The sequence below is a fragment of the Argentina anserina genome, chromosome 7 (genome assembly GCF_933775445.1).
Source record: "Argentina anserina chromosome 7, drPotAnse1.1, whole genome shotgun sequence".
In the NCBI taxonomy this organism is placed as follows: Eukaryota; Viridiplantae; Streptophyta; class Magnoliopsida; order Rosales; family Rosaceae; genus Argentina; species Argentina anserina.
The window spans coordinates 19,787,615-19,796,701 of record NC_065878.1 but is presented as its reverse complement, the minus strand read 5'-3'; the positions used below and the strand labels follow the sequence as shown (position 1 = coordinate 19,796,701).

The following is a 9,087-nucleotide window of genomic DNA, read 5'->3' as shown; positions in this document are numbered from 1 at the left end:
CAGAATCGAAAGTAAACTTTGATATTAATAGGGTCATGAATTTAAGTTTCTATAGGAATATGCATGGACTCCTATCAAAAGAGGTTCAGAAGATCATCATATATTTAACAAGATAATCGTTTATATGGTTTCCTAGTTTAACTAGGCCTTCATCCAGTCTTATAATACTAAAATTGGTTAGTCCTTAAATCAAATAACCACTTTGGGTTATTAGTCCATACGATCATAAACGACTATTAAACAAGAGGAACTCTCATCTATTATTCCTAGGCCACCATAAACTGCACACAGTAAAAAGTGCTATTTTATTAAATAAAATAGTAAAAAATACTATGAGACATGAGGGGTGAATTCGTCAATTCACAGCAGTCCTTACCAACTTTCTTGAACGGAACAACAGAGGCACCAAGGATATAGCGGGTGCCATCAATATGATTGCATCAGTTTGTTAGCTTCGATAAGGTCAAAGTTTCATTCTCCCAAATAGTTCAGATCTCTTTTGATCCCTTGATGGCCAGAAAATAACGAACGGCAGTTCATTTTCCCCGAGATAAAAACATGTCGGACGCCGCGATCAATGGCCTCGCCGGCGCCGGCGGAGGGATCATCGCCCAGCTCATCACATATCCACTCCAGACTGTAAGGACTTTTCTGACTTTAATGATCCGTTTTTCTCTCCAGCTTTAAATCATTTTAATTATGTTTAAGCTTTGGCCGTGATCTGTAGGTGAACACTCGTCAGCAAACGGAGCGTGATCTGAAGAGGGAGAAGAGGAAGCTCGGAACGGTTGAACAATTGTGCCAGGTTTCAATTTCGTTTAATCTCGCCTTCTTTTTACTGTGCTCATGGTAAATAATTTGGAGTTAAATATTTGGAGGTAACACGCTGCAGGTTATTAAGAATGAAGGATGGGACAGGTTGTATGGAGGTTTGATGCCGTCGTTGGTGGGAACAGCAGCGTCTCAGGTGAGCTGAGCTTTAGCTATTTGCTGGATTGATTTACTTTTACTTATAGTAGTTTTGCTATAGTTAGTAGTGAATGAGCTAAATCTGTGTGTTGGAGTGTTGCTTGAAGTTCGAAACTATATGAAGAGCAGAAAGCTTAGGAAGATGAATGCTATAACTTAGAGTGCACTGAGGTTTAGTTATACGCAGAGCGACTTGTATTCCATCAGTAATCTAAATATCGGATATATCGGTGATATTTAGAAAATTATATCGCTGATATTTAGAAAACGATACGATATCGGCATATCGGTTGAATATATTGGTCAACGGTCAAATATCGGTCAAACTCTGATATATCGGTCAAATATCGGTTAAATTTTGATTTTGTGTTTAATTTTTCAATTTTTGTTTAATTTTTTAATATTCATTTCCTCTTTTTTTTTTTTGAAAAACTTATATTATTTTTCATTTATATATATTTTAAATATATATGATGAATTTCAAGCCTAAATAATCATTCTTAAATACCTATTTTTATTATTATGTGTCGTTCGTGTACTTTAATTATCACAAAATCAAATATTTATTTTCTTTAGTTTACTTAGTACCGTTTCTTAGTTTATTTGGTACATATTGAAGTATAATTTTATAAATTTTATTGAAAATAAGCAAATCCGATAAAACCGATATGTATCGATATATCTCCGATATATCATTTTACCCCTCGACCGACCGATACGATACCGATAAGCGATATTTAGACCATTGTATTCCATATAGGCAAAAACATGAGAGTGAGGAAATTGAGGACAGTAGTGATTACTAAATCTTTGCTGTTCAATTGTATACATTTTAGAAATTATTGGAGAGAGTATTTTTACACAAGTTTGACCGTATGAATGTACATGAACTATGAGCTTAGTTAGTTCCTTTCTAAGACACTCCAATTCCTGTGAGATGGTTTTCAAATACCGCGTAAATGCTGGTTATGTACTATTGCTTTGCAACTCGTAAGAGGTCATAAACTGTAATGTAGTTTTTTACTTTCATCTATCGAAAAAAAAAAAAACTTGTAGAAGGTATTTTTATAGGCTTCAACTCTGTATAAGGCCACCTTACCTAAATCCTGTAAGTTAGACACCTTCAACTTATCATGCCCATAATTGTTCCTCCAGTGGAACTCTGCCTTTTCCGTTGGCTGTCCCTATCTGTGCCTCGGAGGTCTGTTGTTGGCCCTGATATAAAAAAAAAAAAAAACAGCTCCTAAAGAAGATTGGCTCTCATTTAGGAGGTTTCGCCTACTAGTCTTCCACTATTCATACCTTTTTGAGATACATGCTAGGTTGTTAAAATAAACACTAAAACTTTGAATACTATGTGCCCCTACATGTGGTCGGCTAATCTACACATGTTCATACATGGCTTTGTAGTAAAATAGTCTGTTAATAGTACACTTCTGTAACCATTGGCGTCTTTGTGGATGGCGGAGAGAACCCAATGTATTTTGTTAGTCTCTTAAACCCTCTGACTAAAATCTAGCTACAAAATAGCATAAGCTCTTTCAGACAGAACCCCCTAGTATTACATGATAGCTCGAAAGTAGGTTTTGTACAAACCTGCATTGCATATAACTACCTATATATGGTTGATGTAGTCATCTGGTTTCTTATACATTTGCGATTCTTATTGGTACAGGGTGTTTACTATTATTTCTATCAAATATTCAGGAACAAAGCTGAAGTTGCTGCACTTGAACGTAGTAAAATGGGCATTGGTGATGGCTCAGTTGGCATGCTCTCTTCACTAGTGGTGGCTGCATTATCTGGGTATTTTCTTTGTTTATATGCCTATAGGCCTGTTACTTCTCAATATCTTCAAGACCATAAAGGGATCATTTCCTGACTTTTCCTCAAATAGCTCTCTGGTTTCATAGAAAAGTTCTAGTTATTAGAAAAGAAAATGTAAAATCTTTCATAAATGGAAAGTGAAGAAAAAAGTATTAGCAGTGTGTTCGGGTCTTGGGGCTCTATTTTTCATTTGTTACTTATTAACAATGTTATTAGATCCCTTTTTGGTTTTTCTGGTTTTCTGCTGAAAATCTGATCACACTTTTATTTCTGTAGGTGTGTGAATGTTCTATTGACAAATCCTATATGGGTAGTTGTTACACGCATGCAGGTAAAGATTAAAGAGCTACGTGATTAGCCTCAACTTTCAATGTCACTGTAGTTTTTCATAACTTCCAATTAAAGAGCAATAGGCTGAAGCTTAAGCATCCATCCCAGTATTGTATACAAATATGGTGTAATTAATTTATTGCTTTCTTTTGTGGCACACTGCAGACACATCGAAAAACCTCAAAGAAGTCTCATCCTGATCAGATGATATCAATAACTGATCCAGAAGCACAAATTATTGCTGCTGCTGCTGAGCCTCCTCCCTTTGGGACTACTCATGCGGTTGGTCAAGTGATTTTTTTTTATTGCATATGTTTTGCACAGTGACCATATTCATTTTCTTGATTTGTCTACCCAAAACACATGCAGGTACAGGAAGTTTATGGTGAAGGTGGATTTTTGGGTTTCTGGAGAGGCGTATTTCCGACATTGATCATGGTATGTATAAATACTAAGGGGCTAATGCAGTACGATTGTTATACATGCTAAGGGTGTATGACTGATAGTTCCTGCTTTTTATGACAGGTCAGTAATCCTTCCATGCAGTTTATGCTGTATGAAACTATGTTGAAGAAGCTGAAGAAAAGACGTGCCTTGAGTCAGAAGAATAACAATGGAGTAACTGCTTTAGAGGTTAGGTTTCATCTACATCTGTAACTTTTCTACATTACTATGCTTCTGTGATATCACCCTCAACCAGTTTTCAAGTTTTTATTTGGAGCTAATATACTGGCTAATTTCATTAGATATTCCTGCTTGGTGCTTTGGCAAAACTAGGTGCTACTGTCGTGACCTATCCTCTTTTAGTAGTGAAGGTAAATTTATTGAACATATATGCATCTGTATTTGTGAAGCAATGCATAGTTATATTATAATATTGGTTGAAAAATGTGAGTCAAGCCATTTCAAAGAGACTCAGCAGTCTGGACTTTCATGCCTTCAATTCTTGAGCTCTTTTCAATAGAAAACCCTTCGGCTTGGTGTAATACTGTAATTCCTTTAAAGTACTATTCAATTGTGTTCATATTAGGATATGGAAATGAGTTGAGAAATGGTGAAAAAATAATTGGGCTCTGCAAACACTAGAATGGTTAATCGAGTTTGAGGAATAGGAGAAGAGTGATGAGGAACAAGTCTTGGAAGTGATGAAACAAAGTTGCTATTATCTTGGATGTGGTTGCAAAACCATTGTTTTATACTACGTTATGCTTTCAACATGTTTCCGTTTCTTATCGTGTCCCTTGCTGTTGCAGGCTAGACTTCAAGCGAAACAGGTTACGACTGGTGATAAAAGACATCATTATAAAGGTTTAAACTTCTATCTTATACCTTGAATCTTAATAACTCATAATATTTGTATCTTATCTCCTGACCTTGCGCTCAATGCCTCAATCTGTGATAACCTAAAGGGGTATTTAGCAGTATGTGCCAATCTTATTAATCAATTGCTGGTGGTCGAGGAAAAATGACCTAAAATGGGGGATGATTTCATAAGAAGCTAAAACCTCTGAACATCTATACTTTCATTCCCAAAGTTTAATATTTTCCGATAAAGATACCTATGTGGTTACTTTCAGGGACTCTGGATGCCATTTTGAAAATGATTCGCTACGAAGGGTTCCATGGTTTCTACAAAGGGATGAGCACCAAAATAGTACAAAGTGTACTCGCAGCTGCTGTTTTGTTCATGGTCAAGGAAGAACTCGTCAAGGGTGTTCGGTTCATGCTCACTAACAAAGTAAAATCAAAGCCTTCATAGATGGAAACCTCACATACGGGTGTTATCAATTTGAGGCAATGAAGAATAGCGAATAATTTAGCCATTCTTAGATCCGATAAAACACGTCCACTGTTCTCAGACACTAAATAGTAATGTGAAATTAGTTATTTCTATCCATGGTGTTCTATGACTCCTGGTTTAAGAGTTTCTTGTGTACCTTAATTTGTTTTTAAAGACTTTTCTCATTTGACATGTGACCTGAACTATTAATCACGATTATCCCAAGAGCTTCTTTAGGCTCATGGACTAAATCGGCAATTTATGTCGGGAAACATATCAAAACGCTTTCTCTTCCGGTCATTAAATGTAGCGTGAAATTTTACGTTGGTGTTTACTTTCCAAGCAATTCAACGTTGCGGCATGAGCATTCGTCAATCTCTACTATTTGGTGACAATAGCTTCACTAATCTTTTGAACTCTCCAAAATGCGACGTTGGAAAATAGAGAGATGGTTCCACGGGCACGTTCAATTGTAACTGTCTTTATTTCAACGCCGGTGTAACCAACGTGTGAACACGCAAATTGAAATTCCCCTGAAGTGTGAACACGCAAATTAATTATCCGCCAATAGTCATCCGACACGTAAGACTGAGAGTGTCACTAGTCTTTACCAACCAGTAATTTTGTTCTTTACTAAAAGAGGCAAAATTGGAACCAGTTTCAGACACAAGGCGTCAAACCCAGTCCTCCAAAACCATGGAAGAAAAGAAAAACCCTAAGAAGGCCAATCTCGTCGACCACAACTCCATCAAGCACGTCCTCGACGAGTCCGTAACTGAGGTCATCATCTTTCTCCCTCGATCTGTTTGCTTTCAGTTTTCAATTTCATACTCGTTTCTTAATTTTTGTTTTCAATTCGGATCAGATCGTGACGAGCCGTGGATATGTGGAAGACGTGAGGATGAGCAATCTGAGGCTTGCTTTGGGGGCCCTCATCATCGTGGTTGCTCTCTTTGCTCAGTTTTACAAGAAGAAGTTCCCGGAGAACCGAGAGTTTCTCCTCCTCTGCATCGCCTTATATCCTTTTTCAAGACCTAATTGTGCTTGTCTCTGTTTGTTCGATCACAATATGTGGAGAATTGAGTTGATTTTGTATTCGGTTTGTTTTCGCGGTGTGCACAGTGATTAGTGGTATTGATGTTGGATTGTAATGTGTTTGATCCTTGACTATGGCAAGTATGTGGTGTTGAATGGGATAATGCAGCTTATCATGTACTTGAAGGAGAAGAACGCCATCCTCTTCACTTATCCTCCAAAGGTGCGTGTCTCTTTGTGATTTAAAATGTAGCTGAAGTGCTGAGTTGAAGGTTCAAATTTGCTCGTGGACGAGGAATTTTTATGTGTTTGCTTGCTGATATCTCTGCTGTACCATTGCGATCGTTATATATTTGCAGTTAGGGGTGAGACTTGGTGAACTAGGATATCAGTTGATATGCAGTTAGGGAGTTTATTTTACCTGAGTTTTAGGATGCCAGGGCATGTGGGCAATACCTGTAATGTTGAGTGGAAGTGGAGTGACCACTAAATTTATGATGTAGTGTTTGCTTTGGATTGCTGAGTGGAAGTGGAGTGACGACTTAATTCTCTTTGGGACATTGTAGCTCTATATAAGCATGAGCATCTAATAAGCAATGCCTTAAGCTGTCAAATATTAATTCGTAAGCACTATGACCTACAGTCATCTCAGTTATTCTAGTAGTCAAACTTTAAAGGATCCCATATCTAGATGTTAGTTAATTGTAAGTAGGTAAATATTCAGGACAGAGTTGTGGCTAGGTGAGTTTGTATGGCTTAAGCTCAGATCTTGTGTTCTTAGTAAAGTTTTTTTTTTAAACAGAAGTATATCAGAGGTAGAGCCACATATTAAGATGTCTCTTGTCAAATGCCCATCAAAGATTTTAGTTTCCCTTTAGGGAGTCTTTGCTGATCAAGGATTTTAGTTTCTCTTTAGGGAGTGTTTGTTGATCTGTCTGTGCATATGGATTATTTAGTCTGCAGTAAGGTGGTTTTCATCTCTTGTGTCAAAGAAAGACAGATGATTTCTTTAAGAATAAAGAAATTTTGGCTCTTATTTGTAACATGTATATTCCTGTTAGAAGCATGATTTATGAAACAACAATATAGGGTTGTAGAAGACGAACACCTGTTGGAATGTTGGTACCAGTCGTCTCTGTATTCTAATGTTTTTTCTAGTTGGGGTTTTATGAGCATACGGTTTCTTTGTCTTCATGTCTTTTTAATGCTTCAGTAACTAAAGTTAGGCATAAGCACTGTTGGAACCAGGCTACTGTCAAATTCAACATGTATGTAAACGTAGGTCTTCCTAATTTATAAGTTCGGAATACTCAACAAGTATGATTGGAACTTTTTCATTCACCTGATGGAGCTCTACGAAGTTTAATTACTGGTGAAACGTTAGGGAACTGTATTCATTTGTGAGTTATCAATGCAGGACTCCTTCACAAGCACTGGATTGGTGGTTTCTTCCAAACTTCCAAGATTCTCTGATTTGTACACACTTGAGATAGCAAGTGCAGACCCCAAATCTATTTCTGCAAATCCACCGGTACAGTTTACAAAAAGTGTTACTAAGTGGTATCTCTCTCCCTCTATCTCAATGAATTTTCTCTTTATGCACCCACAGAGAGATAAGCGCATGCACGAGATAGAAATATATGAACATGCATGCTTAAACCAGTTCTTGTACCATATCAGGTTCACCAAGGATGGAATTATGGTGGAGGGCCTCTTCTGGAAAGACGTTGAAGCACTGATCAACGAATATAAGAAAGAACCAAAGAAGAGCAAGTGAGAGGAATCGTACTGCCTACCCAGTGCTGGGATGCTGGTTGAAACAGGAATAGGTCTAGTTATACTGTCACTTCATTAACAGCTGTTGCTCATTGGCAATGTGGCCTTTTGGACCAGTAGCTTTAGAGCAAAACTGAATGAGTCTGAAAGTTTTGAACAGTTAACCTATTTTTGTTCCCAGCTTATTGAGCCAACTATGAAATGCTTTAGAACTTCTAAGAGTTTACCTTTTGTTGTCTATTTTCTCCAAGATGAAGTTAGATTAGAATGATAGATTTTTCCTCAGGCACAAGGTAACCTTCATTCTTTTTTTTCTTTTTTTTGTGAAACTCTTTCGTGTAATTGCATTGGAATATTCCCCAATCAAGGGAAGAAAGAGGTAAACATGGAAAACAAAGACAGGCTTCAAGAAAGCACATAGCTGAGTCGATATTAGTAGCCTACTGAACGTCCTTTGCATCAAGAAAACATCAATGTTTGGTCAAAAACAGATATATGATGGTTAAAGTAAAGGCCTTGAGTACGTTATACACTAGAGAGTCGAACTTGTAATCAGACAGCAATGGATGAGAAATTTATCTATATCGAAAGTTAATAGGATGCGATGTGAATTTAATGAGAAGACCAGAAGATTAGAGTTTGTTTTGGATGGAAGAAATGAGAAAATTGAATTTTCTTTCTATAAATAGAAAATAATTAGGGTTTTTTTTGTGAAACATATTTATAAGTTATGTTCGGTTAGTTGGACATATCAAGTAATGCAACGTGATTTTACGATTAATGTAACAATATCGTCTTTTGTTGGTATCAAACACAACAAATTAACGCCACAATCATTCACCGCCACCGCTATCGCAATCATACCAGCTTTCGAAAGGCAAACGCTTTAACCACAAAGCCAAAGGGAAAGCAAGAATGATTCTAACTTCGTCACCATCCTATGAAAAAAAATAAAAAAGAGTTCGTCACCTTCCTTAAGCGACTGACGTGGCTCCTCTCCTGAATTCCTTAAACCTAAACCAGGCGGGTCCCAACAAAGCAGCTGACGTGGTGCCTATGCAATCCCGAGAAATTCTTGCGTGCGCTGAGCGTACCACGTGCTTTGTATCCATCCAATAGAAAGGCAACATGTATTATTGTATCCCCATCTCACCACAGTTCTTTTTCTCTATTCTTCTTCTTCGAAGTTCTTCTTCTTCTTTGTTTCCGAATAGCTCGAGTCTCTTCTTCTTAACAAGAACTCTGTCTCTAATACAGTACGACTACCAAACTCCCTATGCACCTCTTTCTTCTCTCTTTTGCATGACATTTTAAATTCAACATTATCATATGAGCTACAATATATAATCATCATAAACCCCAATTTCACA

At 37.2% G+C, this 9,087-nt stretch overlaps 2 protein-coding genes across 2 annotated transcripts; both read left to right on the top strand.

Moving 5' to 3' along the window:
• The first annotated feature begins 448 nt into the window (after window positions 1–448).
• On the top strand, window positions 449–5,023 carry LOC126802182 (peroxisomal nicotinamide adenine dinucleotide carrier). The gene is made up of 11 exons (XM_050529762.1): window positions 449–639; window positions 728–805; window positions 893–967; window positions 2,645–2,775; window positions 3,073–3,127; window positions 3,292–3,408; window positions 3,496–3,564; window positions 3,652–3,759; window positions 3,873–3,941; window positions 4,380–4,434; window positions 4,704–5,023. The coding sequence occupies exons 1-11, from the start codon at window positions 559–561 to the stop codon at window positions 4,883–4,885; spliced, it is 1,020 nt and encodes a 339-aa protein (XP_050385719.1). The 5' UTR covers window positions 449–558; the 3' UTR covers window positions 4,886–5,023.
• Window positions 5,024–5,555: 532 nt separating this feature from the next.
• LOC126802282 (signal peptidase complex subunit 2) lies at window positions 5,556–7,955 on the top strand. The gene is made up of 5 exons (XM_050529890.1): window positions 5,556–5,686; window positions 5,772–5,923; window positions 6,083–6,164; window positions 7,359–7,501; window positions 7,622–7,955. The coding sequence occupies exons 1-5, from the start codon at window positions 5,603–5,605 to the stop codon at window positions 7,716–7,718; spliced, it is 558 nt and encodes a 185-aa protein (XP_050385847.1). The 5' UTR covers window positions 5,556–5,602; the 3' UTR covers window positions 7,719–7,955.
• The last annotated feature ends 1,132 nt before the right edge of the window (window positions 7,956–9,087 follow it).